This window comes from Cherax quadricarinatus, chromosome 19 (assembly GCF_038502225.1).
Source record: "Cherax quadricarinatus isolate ZL_2023a chromosome 19, ASM3850222v1, whole genome shotgun sequence".
NCBI classification, from domain to species: Eukaryota; Metazoa; Arthropoda; class Malacostraca; order Decapoda; family Parastacidae; genus Cherax; species Cherax quadricarinatus.
In genome coordinates, this window is record NC_091310.1 from 50,015,025 (window position 1) to 50,033,163 (window position 18,139).

General features: G+C 39.4%; 1 protein-coding gene across 8 annotated transcripts in view; it reads right to left on the bottom strand.

The window, feature by feature from the left end:
* Nucleotides 1–18,139, bottom strand: part of Adck1 (aarF domain containing kinase 1) — a 121,499-nt gene that overhangs the window by 41,954 nt on the left and 61,406 nt on the right. For all 8 annotated transcript variants that reach the window (XM_070086822.1, XM_053776287.2, XM_053776292.2 and 5 more), the window contains 2 exons: nucleotides 14,779–14,921; nucleotides 14,038–14,210 (listed from right to left, as the gene is read on the bottom strand). In XM_070086822.1, the coding sequence (XP_069942923.1) occupies nucleotides 14,038–14,210; nucleotides 14,779–14,921 (316 nt within the window). The remainder of the gene's footprint in view (nucleotides 1–14,037; nucleotides 14,211–14,778; nucleotides 14,922–18,139) is intronic.

Genomic DNA, 18,139 nt, shown 5'->3' on the forward strand with positions numbered 1-18,139 from the left:
TTTTTTTTCTCTCATTATACACAGTGTGCTGCAGGATCTGTTTTATGTGGTGCACACATACCACATACAGAGACAGGAGGGAGAGGAAGGAAGGTCTGACCTCAGCCAGGTCAGGTCAGGTCACGCGCGGACCCAGGCTACAGCCTGGGATGGTGCGATCAGTGTTCAGAGTCGATCACTCAGTGTTCAGAGTGACTCACGCCGAGAGCGAGAGAGATTGCTGCAGCAGCAGCAGACGTGGACGTTTGAGTAGCAGCGAGCCGACGGTGCGTACGTGCGTGTAGCACCGGGTGGCGAGCTTGCCGCGGCCTGAGCGCCTCTGCGATTGGTCACCGCGTTGACCAATCAACGACGCCTCTACCGCGAGCACATGAGAATATTTTAGACATCCCTACGATCCCCGTTGGGGAGGGGAACACTGCTACCCACGATGTATTACTCTAATAGAGTAAAGATTCAGCCAGCGAGTGGAACAATCAACGACTCAACTAAGCTAGCACTTGCATCTGTCGTTAGTGGCAGACTGCATGTTAAGTGCAATGTGATTCTATCACTCAAAGAAGCCTTCATTGTCGTCTGTACTGACGACACTGAAGCCGAGAAACTACTCACCACTACTGCTGTCTCCACGCTACAAGATCATGGATTCTCTGTTTTGAATTCCCCAGCACTGAGGGCCAGAAGAACTGTGTTCCTCAGGAGACTCGACAGACTCATCACTACACAAACTACTGAAGAGATCAAGTTGTCCATTGAAGCACAGAATTCCTGGGCCAAGGTTGAATTTCTTACCAAGATACCCAACGCCTCCTCCATGCTGAAGGTCACCTTCAGTGACGTCAACATGGCAGCCAGAGCCCTCGCTGAGGGCCTGGCTATACACTACTTCCATATCAACCCAGCCTTCATTGAAGCAGAAAAATACCAACAAATCCCACAGTGCTATAACTGTTACTCATACCAGCATATCACCAAAAACTGCCCTGACAAAGACAAGAAGTACTGCTCCACCTGTGGCCTTGAGGGCCACGACTTCAGGAATTGCACTACTGCTTCCCCACCACAATGCTTGAACTGCAAGGATGACCATCATACTCTTGCTGCCAGGTGCCCTATCAGAAGGGACATAGTCAAGAAACAACAGCTACAACAAAAGCATAAACCACAAGCATCCACATATTCTGCTATTGCCAAGATTCAAGCAGACACTACCAAGATCCTACAAGCCACGCAAGCTGCTCCTACTACCTTCCTCACACCACCTGCTGCCGATCCCACCAAGATCCTATGTTGCATCATGTATGCTCATGTGCAGAATGCAGCTGTGCCTGGCTCATTCAACTCCACCATCAATGAAGTATTCAAACTCAACAACATGCCTGAACTCACATTCCCTGCATCTCCACCTTCCACTGAGATCCTCCAAACCACTGCAAATATTGCCAGCTTAACTGCTGTGCCACCACTGTCACAACCTACACCTGACATGGAGATGGACCAGTCTGAGACTCCTGATACGGCGGTGAATTCCACCAATGAAAGTCCACCACCTCCTGCCTCCACCACCACCACAACTGTCCAAGCCGAGGCCTTGCCTCGAACAACTCAACCGCCATCCAAGAAAGCTAAAATGCAAGAAGCAAGTGCTGCAACTCCCCACACCGCTACCACTGTTATTTCACACCAGGGAGTCAAGGCCAAGAATCACAAAACTCAAGAACCAAGAACTGCAGCTCCCCAGGCCGCTGTCAATCCCCCACGGCAACAAGAAACCACGGGCAAGAGTGGTGGACACTGCATACACAACCAGAAGAAGAACCCAATACAAATTCCAGAACGTGGGCAGGATAACAAAGACACTGTGAATCCTCACATACACGAATTTGCCAAGGAACTCCTCACTGCCGTCAAACTTGGTGGAATCCAGGCAATCGACCCTGTAGCACTGAGGAACAGGTTTAATCAGATTGTTGAAGAGGATCCCCGCTTCTAGCACCACCGTCAAGACAAGTTCCCCCAGCACTTTGCTGCCTGCTAAAGCTGGGGTGTGGCTCCAATCGACCCTGTTTTCTGCCTCTGCCCAACTGTGACAACGAAGATCCCAAGCAAGAAGACACTCCCCACTTGTGGAGTCCATGCAAGATAGAAGAAGAAGTTACCCTCCAACCGGAGGGCCCAAGAGAGAAGATAGAAGAATGAAGAAGACGAACGACACCCCCGGCAAACATCCTCATAGATGGGGGTTTATCCACCGCCGGGTCACTACAGCTGGAGAAGACCCGGGTCACCTTATGAAATGATAGGAAGTACAAAAGTACGGCAAACATCTAAGAAGAAGAAGAAGCAAAGTGTTCCAGTCGACCAGACTCATAGCTGCTTCTTTAGAACTCCATTTTTTCTATCAACTGAGTACAAGAAACCACCCATTTACTGACTACAACTACCCAATAAAGTGGTCAGAAATTGGTGATTTGGCTAATTTCATGCAAATTAAAAAAGATGCCAGTTTCAAAATAGGGTCCAGAATAAACAATGCAGACATTCTTGGCAGTAAAATAACATATCCCCTGTTTATTAGTCATGTCTCCAAGCCCCTCTTATATTACTCTTGCTGTCTATTTTGATTTTTTATTCACACAAAAAATAGAAGATTTATTTTATGCAGACTATTGCAAGAGGCGTGGAGTTAAAAGATAAAGAATCACACACAAAGTGGGAGTTGTCACAGCTGCTCTTTGCTGATGACACTGTGCTCTTGGGAGATTCTGAAGAGAAGTTGCAGAGATTGGTGGATGAATTTGGTAGGGTGTGCAAAAGAAGAAAATTAAAGGTGAATACAGGAAAGAGTAAGGTTATGAGGATAACAAAAAGATTAGGTGATGAAAGATTGAATATCAGATTGGAGGGAGAGAGTATGGAGGAGGTGAATGTATTCAGATATTTGGGAGTGGACGTGTCAGCGGATGGGTCTGTGAAAGATGAGGTGAATCATAGAATTGATGAGGGAAAAAGAGTGAGTGGTGTACTTAGGAGTCTGTGGAGACAAAGAACTTTGTCCTTGGAGGCAAAGAGGGGAATGTATGAGAGTATAGTTTTACCAACGCTCTTATATGGGTGTGAAGCATGGGTGATGAATGTTGCAGCGAGGAGAAGGCTGGAGGCAGTGGAGATGTCATGTCTGAGGGCAATGTGTGGTGTGAATATAATGCAGAGAATTCGTAGTTTGGAAGTTAGGAGGAGGTGCGGGATTACCAAAACTGTTGTCCAGAGGGCTGAGGAAGGGTTGTTGAGGTGGTTCGGACATGTAGAGAGAATGGAGCGAAACAGAATGACTTCAAGAGTGTATCAGTCTGTAGTGGAAGGAAGGCGGGGTAGGGGTCGGCCTAGGAAAGGTTGGAGAGAGGGGGTAAAGGAGGTTTTGTGTGCGAGGGGCTTGGACTTCCAGCAGGTATGCATGAGCGTGTTTGATAGGAGTGAATGGAGACAAATGGTTTTTAATACTTGACGTGCTGTTGGAGTGTGAGCAAAGTAACATTTATGAAGGGGTTCAGGGAAACCGGCAGGCCGGACTTGAGTCCTGGAGATGGGAAGTACAGTGCCTGCACTCTGAAGGAGGGGTGTTAATGTTGCAGTTTAAAAACTGTAGTGCCAAGCACCCTTCTGGCAAGACAGTGATGGAGTGAATGATGGTGAAAGTTTTTCTTTTTCGGGCCACCCTGCCTTGGTGGGAATCGGCCAGTGTGATAATAAAAAATAATAAAAATATTGCATTATTGTAAAAATGGTATAAATAATATCAATGCACTAGTGAAAGAATATTAGACTCCCCAGTTGACGTGTATTGGACGTGTGGTGTGATCTGCTTACTCTTGAACATTGGTAAAAATCGAACAGAAATTTCCGCTACTTTGAGCTCAATTTCAAGGTCATATTCATCGTGAAACTAATCAAAATTATCTCTATTTTTGTAATATGTTTTCCATTCTATCAAATGAGACCAAGAAAATGAGAATACAACCATAAATTCTATATGAAAATGCACCTCAAAGTCAGCGTTTTAATCCAAAAACATGGTCGGAGTTTTTTTTTCTCATCATGCACTGCATGCTGCAGGATTTTTTTCATACAGTGCACACTGACCACACAGACCCATTCTCTCACATGTGGGCCTACCAGCTTTCTCCTGCTTGATTTGAAGCCATTAGAATTATTGAGTATGTATTTGTCTGAAACACTGGCTCGTAAGACGTATATATAAGGCCGAAACAGTCAAAGGGTTAATATGGCGTCAAGAGTAGAGAGACTCTTAGTGATTTTAATATGTACCTGCATGCCAGCACAGTGTGTAAGTATATTTAGGTACAGGTACACATAAATATAATTATCAGATTACATATAAAATATGCAATAACTTTAAAACATGCTCATGGAGAATGTAAACAAACTGGGTGGGGTGCACCATATTACAAAAACCGGAAACCGTATAGCAAGTTTTGGTCATAATTTGAAATCACCATATTAGCGAATTGCCGTAAAGTAGGGCCCTACTGTATTGTGCACTTTACCAACATTTACCATACAAGCCAAGATTGCAAGACAATTGCCCTATTTAATATATAGTATAATAATGAACACTAACACAAAATGGTTATGATAAAAGTCGAAGGGTAGAGAGCAAATGAAAGTAAGAGATGAGGAAATAGAAGCTTATAGGAAATTTATGAAGAAAAAACATACTTTACAAAACAGGCTTTTATTGGAACAATGTTCTGATCTGTTAAGCTCTATCAAGTTTGTGGCTTGATAAAGATATTCACAGATCAAAATTTTGTCCTAATAAAAAGTTGTCTTGCAGTGTCTTCTTTACTATTATCGGCAGCACACCATTTAATCCCCAGGAAATTCATATTTTAAGTAGGTTACCATACTAATCATAGACTATACTACCATAGCTTGCTTGGTTTTCCTAAATTTCTACTACAGTAGCTGTAACATTGACACTCAAGGTATTTACATTTTATTTGCTTTTGCACTGATGTGAACAGAAAAATTATCTCTGTCTTGTTCTTGTCTACCATTTCACATTTCAGTGTTTATTCTTGTCCCCATACATTGGTACATTCATTCATTTATAGGTTATCTGAATCTCTGGATTGGTATGCTTCCTGCACTATTCTAAGTCTTTCTTTTCCTTGGCATTCCAGCACATTCTCTTAAGCTATTCTTTATTGTGCCATTTTTTCTACTTGTCTGGAAAGAACTGATTACATTTTTGTATATGATACAAAACTCTTTATATAATTTATTTATATCTGCTCCTTGTAACCTTTTATTCCATTTTGTTACACTGAATTACTCATATTTTCCTGTATTAGTCAAACCTTTCTTTTTTTTTTCTCCAAGGCACATCTTTCAAACATGGAAGAGAGTAGAGCAAGGGATAACAGCGACTAGTAAAAATTAGTGTGTGTGTCAGTGTTATTATGAACGTAAAGAACGGACAACAAACGCATAGTCCTTCCATCCCTGAATGAGTGTGAAATACTGACATAAAAATGGGCCTTTGTTTTTGTGAAGAGTTAAATTCATGTATGTTGGTCAGTAAGGAGTGGTGGAAGCTTGATCCTCTACCCACTAATTGTGAGACAAATATGTTATTCTCACAGGTGGATTTTTCTCACAGCTCAGCCTGTTAAAATTAATCTAAGAAATATATATATACAGAATATGTAGGGAAAAGCAGTAAATAAAAGCAAAGTGCAAATTATATGCAAGATGGTAGAGAATGGCAAGAAATGTGAGGGGAGACGAGTGTAGGCATACAATGAAGATATACAAAACTGCAATAAGGATTTATTAATGTGATCAAGTAACCTATCTCACTGAAAGACTAAGTGGAAGATTACTTATGGGGCAAGTCTAATGGTGGCATAAGATCTGTCCCATAAAAGTTCTTCTGTCATGGCTAACCTCTTGGAGAGAGAGTTCCTTGAGGAAGTAAGGTGTTAAAAATATTGAAAAATAGATAAAGACAGACAAACTGTAGAAAGATGCAAGTTACATATAAACAAAAATAAGATTAATCTAATAATATATTGGAAAATAGATAAAGACAGATAAACTGTAGAAAGATGCAAATTACATATAAAAAAAATATATAACATTAATCTAATGGTATATTAAGTACTATATTAACCCAAACTAACTGGATTACAGAACTTGCAACAGAGTAACCCAAGTTTCAAATTTGAGTGACATTATTAATAATGGCAAGGAGAGGCAGGGGATAAGATTTGAAAACATAACACAAAACTTTAAAGATCTAAAAATCACTGGTATCCATGCACACATATCTGATATTCTAGGGACATCTTAGAAGTGTATACAGCCTAACAAGTAATGTTTTTCTTACTATAAAATAAACTCACAGTTGGATGGAGTGTTAAATTTGATAATAATGTATATACAGTACACAGTATTACAAAAATATAGCTCTATTTTACAAAAAACTCAATAAATATTATTTTGATTTATTTATTAAATTATTTATTTGTATACCACATTTTTTTGGCTTTGATACTGACTTGTATGAGAGAAGTAACTGTAGATCGGTCAACAAATTATTATATGTAATTCAAACGTATCTGAGCTAGCTTATGTTTTATTACACATTTAAGAAATCTTGAAAAAATAAATGCATATACTTTTTCAATGTAATATACTTTTAATATAAATACCAATACAATGTCTTGACATTCTGCACACTATACAAACATTATTCAATCTTCATACAATAGTACCATATCACATATTCATTTCATGTGGTAGCATAGATTCATGAGTATTTTCCCAGTGAACAAGCTTGGTAGCTCTAGAAGAAGCCTAAGATACACACTAGTGCACACATAATCCAACAGAAAGTGTGTTGAATAAGTATGTTGTAAATATAACTGACTTAACGGGCTTTAGAAATACAGGACAAAATCCGCTGGTCAACTGATTTGGAAACAATGGAAAATGTTCATTGGTTACAGAATTGTGGGTTATTATCACAGCATAACAATCTCATCTCTGTCCACCACAATCACCATTACTGGCCACCTGCTTCCCTCATTAATCCCCCTTTAAGGGTCCAGACCCCCCCAATCTGAAAATTCCCCACAGGGTCCAAAAATTTTCAATTTTTTTTTTATTGTTTTTATAAAATTGATCAAAAATTGACGAAATTACGCTCTAGTGAATTTTGCTGTGTCAGTGATATTTACTCATTAGCAATTTTGCCCACTTTGACGCCTATTTTCGGCCAATTACACTGTTCCATTAGACCAAATTCTTAGCTATTTCACTAGTATGTGTTCCATTTTATCTAATGAGGACAAAAAATTGCCCAATCAACTACAGCCTATCCTCACTAAGCGATGTACTCATTTACCAACTCCTTGGACTTATGATCAGTATGCATGCCTAAATAATGTATATTAGAGCTGATTTCCTCTATTCTGCTTATTACAATATACAGTGGACCCCGCCATTCAGCAGCTGCAACTTTCGTGAAATCCGACTTCCGGCAAATTTTTTCGGCAAAATTTAGCTTCGTGGTTCGTGATTGGACTTATGATTTGGTGACCTTCTGGTACACATCTGCCCATCAGCGTGCACACAAAGCTGGTCTCCCACACTATTCACACTCAGTGTGCCATTAATAACAAAAAAGGCACAATACCGTGACTGGAACGATACACAAATAACCCGCACATAAAAAGAGAGAAGCTTACGACGACGTTTCGGTCCGACTTGGACCATTGACAAAGTCACACTAATCAGAGGTGGAGCAGGATGGCTATATATAGGCAGGAAGAGGTGGTGGTAGTAGTACTAGTACAAGAGTTGTATATAATACCGACAAGATGAAATTAAGACACATGCACAACACGCGGGCATCCCCATCATAGACGTTTCGCCATCCAGCCAGCCACTGGATGGCGAAACGTCCACAACAAAGACAACCAGACGCCGCACATGTGTCTTAATTTCATCAGTAGTTGTAGTAGTAGTAGAAGAAGAAGAAGAGGTAGTAGTAGTGGTAGTGGTAGAAGTGGGAAATAAAAAGGACGAGCCAGTCAAATACAAAGGAAGGGGAGCACTGCAAGAGAGCTAGATGCCCACAGAGGGAGAGCAAGCACTGCAAGAGAGCTAGATGCCCACAGAGGGAGAGCAAGCGCACAGAGGTGCGTGAAAGGGAAGTGGTGAAATAAATGAAGAAGGAACAGAAACACAGGACAGGAGAGAGAAAGACAACCCAGAGGAGAAAAGGAAAGAGGAAAGGGGAAGAGGAAGAAGAAGAAAAAGAAAAAGAAAAAATGAGGATTCAGGTTAAGTAACAGGTGTTCTGAAGTTTGGAGCATTTTACAATGTAGTGGGAGAGGAAGGCATCTATAGAGACGAAGCCAGGGCTAAGGTTCATACAAGGAAAGTTGTGTATTAGAGAGGATTCAACTAGACGGCGACTGTTCGAGTTGGAAGTAGGGAAGACAGTTTTAGCAGAAGACCAGTCAATAGGATGGCTATGATCTCTGACGTGACAGAAAAGAGCATTGTTAGTGTTGGCAAGCCTAACACTATTTTTGTGCTCCCTAAGTCTGTCAGAAAGAGATCGACCAGTTTCTCCGAAGTATTGAAGAGGACAGGAGGAGCAAGAAATAGAGTAGACACCAGGAACATCTGTAGAGGGAGGAGAGGTATGAACGAGATTAGTGCGAAGAGTGTTAGTCTGGCGGAAGGTAAGCTTGATGTCTAAGGGACGGAGAGAATTGTTGAGATTAGAAAGACCGGAAATGTAGGGAAGGCAGAGGATAGAAGAGTTCTCATGAGTAGAGAGTTTGGGAGAGAAGAAATTGCATTTACCACGTGAGAGGGCAGAGTCTATGAAATGGGAAGGGTAGCCAAGACGGGAGAACGAATTATGAAGAGTGGAAATTTCTGCTGCAAGGAACTGAGGATCACAGATGCGGAGGGCACGGAGAAAGAGGGAGATAAGAACACTTTTCTTGACAGGGAAAGCATGATAGGAAAAGTAGTGAATGTACATGCCACTGTGCATAGGTTTACGGTAAACGGAAAAGGAAAAACCTGTATCTGAGCGGTGGACATGGACATCAAGGAAAGGAAGCAAGGAATTAGATTCCCATTCAGCTTTAAACTTAATGGAAGGGGCAAGATTATTAAGAGCTTCAAGAAAAGGTTGGAAGAGACTGGAGTCATGAGGCCACAGAGCAAAGATGTCATAGTGTTAGGCTTGCCGACACTAACAATGCTCTTTTCTGTCACGTCAGAGATCATAGCCATCCTATTGACTGGTCTTCTGCTAAAACTGTCTTCCCTACTTCCAACTCGAACAGTCGTCGTCTAGTTGAATCCTCTCTAATACACAACTTTCCTTCAATGAACCTTAGCCCTGGCTTCGTCTCTGTAGATGCCTTCCTCTCCCACTACATTGGAAAATGCTATAAACTTCAGAACACCCGTGACTTAACCTGAATCCTCATTTTTTCTTTTTCTTTTTCTTCTTCTTCCTCTTCCCCTTTCCTCTTTCCTTTTCTCCTCTGGGTTGTCTTTCTCTCTCCTGTCCCGTGTTTCTGTTCCTTCTTCATTTATTTCACCACTTCTCTTTCACGTACCTCTGTGCGCTTGCTCTCCCTCTGTGGGCATCTAGCTCTCTTGCAGTGCTCCCCTTCCTTTGTATTTGACTGGCTCGTCCTTTTTATTTCCCACTTCTACCACTACCACTACTGCTACCTCTTCTTCTTCTACTACAGTGGACCCCCGGTTAACGATATTTTTTCACTCCAGAAGTATGTTCAGGTGCCAGTACTGACCGAATTTATTCCCAAAAGGAATATTGTGAAGTAGATTAGTCCATTTCAGACCCCCAAACATACACGTACAAATGCACTTACATAAATACACTTACATAATTGGTCGCATTCGGAGGTGATCGTTATGCGGGGGTCCACTGTACTACTACAACTACTGATGAAATTAAGACACATGTGCGGCATCTGGTTGTCTTTGTTGTGGACATTTTGCCATCCAGTGGCTGGCTGGATGGCAAAACGTCTATGATGGGGATGCCCGGGTGTTGTGCATGTCTTAATTTCATCTTGTCGGTATTATATACAATTCTTGTACTACTACTACTACTACTACTACTACTACTACTACTACTACTACTACCACCACCACCTCTTCCTGCCTATATATAGCCGTCCTGCTCCACCTCTGGTTAGTGTGACTTTGTCAATGGTCCAAGTCGGACCGAAACGTCGTCGTAAGCTTCTCTCTTTTATGTGCGGGTTATTTGTGTACAGTGTGCCATTGTTTACCAGCATGTGACCATCACCCCACGGGTTCATACAACACATTTCATAATAATTCATTTTTTTTGTGCTTGCAACTGCTAAATAAGCCACCATGGGGCAGAAAGCTCCTAGTGCCAACCCTTTGGTAAAGGTGAGAAACACGATAGAATTCAAGAAAAAACTCATAGCAAAGTACTAAAGTAGAGGAGGAGGAAGAGAGAGGGGAGAATGTGTCTTCAGCAGTGATTCAGTGATTCTACAATATGTATGATACTAAAGCAGCAGGTATCGATAAAGGCTACAGCTCCAGCCAGCGATAAAGTGTAGAATTAACAGTGTAGCAAGTAAGTTAAGTGAGTAAATGATAGAAAAACAACATGAGAGTAACTCTCCAATGTTGTTGGATGTGTATAGGACCACTGAACATACACTGCTCTGCTATCTTCCACCACCCTAAACCTCTGCCAACATCTCCTTCATCAAACTAACTAACATCTCCAAGGTAAGTGTAAATATAAAAGTGTAAGTATAAAAGTAAATATGTGTAAATATAAAAGGACACCAATGGAAGTATGTCACTCTTGAATTTTTTGGGTTATCCTGGGTACTTTACACATATGCTGCTATGTATGATAATCTACGTAACTGTATTTGTGTATACCTGAATAAACTTATTTATTTCTAAATTAAAATGTAAATATTTCTTATTTATAAATTAAAATGTAATTTTTTTTTTTCAACAAGTCGGCCGTCTCCCACCGAGGCAGGGTGACCCAAAAAAGAAAGAAAATCCCCAAAAAGAAAATACTTTCATCATCATTCAACACTTTCACCACACTCACACATTATCACTGCTTTTGCAAAGGTGCTCAGAATACAACAGTTTAGAAGCATATACGTATTAAGTTACACAACATATCCCACCAAACTGCCAATATCCCAAACCCCTCCTTTAAAGTGCAGGCATTGTACTTCCCATTTCCAGGACTCAAGTCCGACTATATGAAAATAACCGGTTTCCCTGAATCCCTTCACTAAATATTACCCTGCTCACACTCCAACAGATTGTCAGGTCCCAAGTATCATTCGTCTCCATTCACTCCTATCTAACACGCTCATGCACGCTTGCTGGAAGTCCAAGCCCCTCACCCACAAAACCTCCTTTACCCCCTCTTTCCAACCCTTTCGAGGACGACCCCTACCCCTCCTTCCTTCCCCTATAGATTTATATGCTTTCCATGTCATTCTACTTTGATCCATTCTCTCTAAATGACCAAACCACCTCAACAACCCCTCTTCTGCCCTCTGACTAATGCTTTTATTAACTCCACACCTTCTCCTAATTTCCACACTCCGAATTTTCTGCATAATATTTACACCACACATTGCCCTTAGACAGGACATCTCCACTGCCTCCAACCGTCTCCTCGCTGCTGCATTTACTACCCAAGCTTCACATCCATATAAGAGTGTTGGTACTACTATACTTTCATACATTCCCTTCTTTGCCTCCATAGATAACGTTTTTTGACTCCACATATACCTCAATGCACCACTCACCTTTTTTCCCTTATCAATTCTATGATTAACCTCATCCTTCATAAATCCATCCGCCGACACGTCAACTCCCAAGTATCTGAAAACATTCACTTCTTCCATACTCCTCCTCCCCAATTTGATATCCAATTTTTCTTTATCTAAATCATTTGATACTCTCATCACCTTACTCTTTTCTATGTTCACTTTCAACTTTCTACCTTTACACACATTCTCAAACTCATCCACTAACCTTTGCAATTTTTCTTTAGAATCTCCCATAAGCACAGTATCATCAGCAAAAAGTAACTGTGTCAATTCCCATTTTGAATTTGATTCTTATTTATAAATTACATACATTGTTTAAGTGTGATGGTGGTGGTGGCCAAAGCCTCCACCGCCACCAACACGGCTTCTCTCAGTGGCGGCCCTTAAACCCAACAACAACACTTACACCATTTACTCCTTTCATACATTATGACATTTTATTCATTCTAGAGTATATATCATGTTTCTATGTTATTAATATTGATTATAATGTCATATTATTTGAATTGTGATAGATAAATAAGCCACAGAGATGATATTAGTGTCAAATTGAAGCATAATAAACTCGCCTTCCTCTTGTCTCCTACCTACCTCCTACACCAACAAGAATCAATGTTCATTTATCCATTTTATTAGTGTTAAATGTTCATTTATCCATTTTATTAGTGCTTTATATTTATTCGTCATTGTTTTCTGTATGTAAATCTATATTGTTTTGTTAATACTTTTGGCTGTCTGAAATGGATTAATTGGGTTTCCAGCTTAGCGCTTCTTTTTGATTATAATAATAATAATAATTGGGTTTCCATTATTTCTTATGGGGAAAATAGATTCACCAATCGTGAATTTCGCCAGTCGGCAGACTCTCTGGAACGGATTAATCACGAAACTCGGGGGTCCAATGTACTACTGTATAAACATTTAAAAATATACCAGAAATGTTATAAATGGTGCAAAGGTGACATTAAAACAATATCAAAGATAATTGACACAAACCCACTACGATTATAGCATGCTCCTCACTTAGCAATGAATTTGTTTACTGATGTGGTCTAGAAACAGAATTCCGTCGTTAAGTGAGGAGAGGCTGTATTTCGACTACCCAATAAAGTGATCAGAAATTGGTAATTTGGCCAATTTCACACAAAGTTCAAAATATTCAAATTTCAAAATAGGGTCCAGGCATTCCTGGCACTAAAATAACATTTCCTCTATTTATTAGTTATGTTTCCAGGCTTTACAGATGAATTCCATTTTGATTTTTTATTCACATGAAGAATTTTTATTCACCAAAAAAAAAAAGAAGATTTACCGTTATGCAATATTGTAATGATTGTACAAATAATATTAGTGCATTTGTGAATGCACATCAGACCCACCAGCTGACATGTATTGGATGAGTGATGTCATATGTTTAGTCTTGAACATCGGCAAAAATCGAACATTTCCGCTGCTTTGAGCTCAATTTCAAGCTATTTTCTGTAAGATATTTTCCATTCTATCAAATAAGACCAAGAAACTGCGAATACAACTGTAACAACCATACAATAATACACTGCAAAGCCACTGTTTTAATCCAAAAACACGGTCACATTTTTTTTCTCATTATGCACTGTGTGCTACAGGATTTGTTTTATATGGGGCACACTTACCATATAGATGCATTCTCTCATATCGAGGCCCAAATTTACCACAGTTTATCTGAGTAAGCTGAGCTCATGATGTACTACTACGGCACTGACCCTGGCTTCAAAACTGTAGAACTATGGCATGGACCCTCAAGGGGTTAATCAATTAAATTGAGGGCTTACCGTAACAGTGTTTCCTTTACTTGAAAAACAGAATGGAAAAATGTGGGTGATCATACAAAAACTAAACAAATGAATATATTGTGTAAGAATACATTAAATTAAAAATAAAATTTAAAAAGCATAATTAAATTAATGAAACAATATAATGAGTATTGCTATGAATGCACATTCTTACTATTTCCAGAATGTCAGTAAATACAGACTGTCAAGATTTTGTACATTCTAAGTGTAGTTCAAAGTAATACCACCTTCATTGGTCATCCACTTCTTATGGATATATTTACCTAGGTTTGAGTGAAGATATAGTAGATAAAGGGTGTAGAGAGAGATCTTAAACTGTGCCCAGGTCTCTGCAATGCTCACTCTCACAGTGCAAAGAGTAGACTTACAAAGTGTGCGCTGGTGAGCAAACAGCGACCGTATGCAACATCGTGACATTGTGATAAATGACTTCATACTGAAAAATGAGAAAATAAATATAGTACACTATTAAAAACATGAAAATTACAATATATATTACAGCACAAAAAGGTGGTTAAGACTAAGGAAATACTCTTCAATACTTAGAAGTAATTAAGATTGCTTGAAAAAATATTTATTCCTATTATTAACCCTTAAACTGTCCAAACGTAGATCTACGTTTTTTTTTTAAACTCTTTCTTATGGAGAAAATCAAGGTCGGAGCGCTATGCGTGAAAACATAGATCTACGTTTGGACAGTTTAAGGGTTAACAACTTTCAATAGAACTGAGCTACATCAACTACAAAACTGCCTGCCCAACTTGCCTAGCTAAGAATAATAATGACCTCTGAATATTTTTTTGGGGGGTTTTGCAAGAAATAACGGTTGTTACTTGTGAATCTACATAAAATAGATTTTACTTATTCTCTATACTGCATTTTTAGTACTAGATACATTTTCAACATGTTTGTTTACAACTGAAATACAGTAAACATAAAAGCATTCATACTTCCAAAAATATGAATGATGATAAAAATGTTATAACTACAAAATACTTAACTACCTTTCCTGTGTGTTGAGAGAAAACTCAATGCCCCTAAGTAAATCATTGGTCTTGAAGATAAGAAGCATCTGACGAGGAACACGATTCAACACAGCAGAAATCTGTGGTAGGTAGCTTGCAGCACTAGCTTTGATCTCATTTTGCTGCAACATCAATAGTGTAAATGCAAGTGCTGTATAAACTAATTATTATACAAGAACTTAGAAGGCAACAAAATGAATGCAGTAAGTTTTTGGGTTTAAATACAAATGACTAAAATAATCTTGAATGACATTACCACCTATTACCATGTAATTCTACTACAAATGTTAGCTGAGATGTAAAGGAAAAATAAATTACTCTGCTGCATCATTAAACATCTAAGATTTACAGTGTGAAGGATAACAGTACACTCAAACAGTTAGTTTCTGCTATTAGAGGAAGCAAACACAAAAAGAAGCACAGGAACAATGAAGAAGAGAAAATTCAGAGACAAAGCAAGATATTCTGAAGTGATTCATAATTAAATGTAAGTAATAATGTAAAGGAAGTTGTCATCCCAGGAAAACTTGGAGGGAGGGAGCAAAGATCTTGAGTGGCAGAGGCTTGGTCATCCAACAGACTTGAGACCACATCAGATAGGTGTGAAGGCATGTGTTTCTTATGACTTAATGTGGTGTTGGAGTTTGAGCAAGGTATTAGTTATAAAGGGATTCAAAGTAACCAGTTAGCCAAACTTTAGTCCTCTAAGTGGGAAGTACAGTGCCTGCACTCCAAAAGAGAGGTGGGGTTGATGCAATTTGGGTGCCACCTAGGTGTTTCCTCTTTTTCGTATCACCTTACCTCAGTGGGAGATGGCTGGCATGTTAAAAATTTCCATTAACAAACATCCTCATTTTTGCCCAATGGTCTGTCATTTTTCTTGTGTATATAGTGACTATTTACCCAAGCTATAGGTCAGGTTAACAGTCTATTAAAATGTCTAATAAATGTCTATGTAAATGTCCATTCACTTCTATGTAACATGCTCACAACAGTCTGTTGGATGCTCTAGCTCCTAAAACTCAAAATTATCCTTTACCCCCCTTCCTCCCGACAAACTTTCCTGGGAAGATCTCTAACTCTCCTACATTCCACCCCAGATTTATACACCCTCTTCATCATCGTATCCCTCTCCACATGCCCAGACCACTTCAACAACCCCTCCTCACCCCTCTTTAAATTATACCCTTGATAAACCCCCTACATTGCCTTTTAATTTCTACAATCCAATTTCTCTGCATGATATCTTAGACATGAGATCTTCACTGCCTCTAGCCTCCTTCTCCTGCAATATTAAAAACCCATCCCTCCTACCCATATAAAAGTGTTGATACAACTATACTCTGGCACATTCCCTATTTTTTCCTCACTCAATAAACCTTTCTTTCCAGATACCACAACACACCACCCAACATTTTATCCTCATCTCCTATGGTTCACTCTGTTTCAGTGACCTACTGGCTGACATATTTGCTCCCAAATATCTAATTACATCTACTTCCTCCATACTCCATGCTTCCAATACCATATTCAATCTATCATTGCCTACATTTTTTTGTTACCCTCATCACCTTTCTCTTTTCTATGCTTTCTTTCAATTTCCTTTTTTTAACATACCATCTCAAATTCATCTGCCAACCTTTACAACTCACTTTCAGAATCCCCAAAAGAAGTGTTATCAGCATTAAAGCAACTGTGGTAACTCTTTCCATTGAATCCAACATTTTTTAATTACACACCCCTTTCCCAACACCCTAGCACTAATTTTGCAACCCCATCTATAAATATGTTAAACAATGCTGGTAACATCATGCATCCTAGTCCAAGTCCTGCTTTCACTGAAAAATAATCTTCCTCCCTCCTATATACCCTAACCTGAGCCTCATTTGCTGCATTATAACTTTTTAACTGCTTTTAGTAACCTACCTCCTATTCCATATATCTGCAACATCTGTCACATAGCTCACTTATCCACCCTATCAAATGCTTATTCTAAAGCCATAAATGCAAATAATACCTTTTACCCTTATTTAAGTACAGCTCACATATATGCTTCACGTATATACACATCATCTACAGTTCCTTTATCCTCTCTGCTCCTCTGCAATGCTACTTTGTCTTACCCCTGACCCTTTCAATAATGCTTCTACAGTATACTATTCCAGGTATACTCAACAAGTCTTTTTTTTTTTCCAACTCAACAGGTATCTCCTGCCAATCCTTTGGTAGCTTCCCTTCTTTCATGCATATTTTGAACAAATATGCCAACCACTCCAACCCTATATTCCCCACTTGTTTAATATCTTTGTCTTAATTCCATCTATCCCAGCCTCTTTACCTCCTTGCATTCTATCCACTGCCTCAAACACTTGCCCCACATCTATCTCAGGCACCTCCATGCTCCTATATGATGTTATCCTTCCCTATCCAATGCATGAAACCACCTCCTCTCCTTCATCATTAACATTCAACAACTTGTCAAAGTATCCTCTCCAGCTTTCCAATATCTCCACCTTACCATCTAACATATACTTTCTTTCATTTTAAACTGCTAAGTCCATTTGCTCTTCAGGCTTCCTTAACTTATTGATCTCTCCCCAAAATAATACTTTATTCTCTGCAAAATTGTTTGAAAAAAAAAAATCTAAATCTAAATTTATCCAACTTAAATCCATTATTTCTGGTTCTTACCTGGTTTGACACCCTCAGTACTTTATTAATATCTACTTTGTTTATGACTATCTTCCACTTATACACTTCAATGATATCTTTTCTCATTCTATGTCTCTCCAGAGAGTGGAGATTTAAGGCTTTAAGTCTATCTTCATACGGGAGGTTCCTTACACAGTAAATCATTTTAGTCATTCTTCTCTGTATGTTCTCTAATGAATCTATATCCATCCTGTAGTAAGGAGACCAAAACTGAGCAGCATAATCTAAATGAGGACTCACTGGTGATGTACAGAGCTGTAATAAATCCAAGTAATCTGTTAGCATTGTTGCACACACTTAGGCACTGCTGTCTTGGCTTCAGGTTTCTGCTTACCGTGACTCCCAAGTCTTTTTCACATTCTGTATGATCAAGCTCTACTTCACCTAGTTTATAGCTTCGAGGGTTATTTTCATTACCAAGGACTAGTACCTTACACTTATCCACATTGAACTTTATCTGCCATTTTTCAGACCAAGACATTAATTTGTCCAAATCCTCCTGGAGTTCATTGCTATCCTCCTCAGAATGAATCATACGGCCTACCTTTGTATCATCAGCAAATTTGCTCATGTCACTCGTAATCCTTCATCAAGGTCATTATGTAAATTATGAACAAGAGATGGCCTA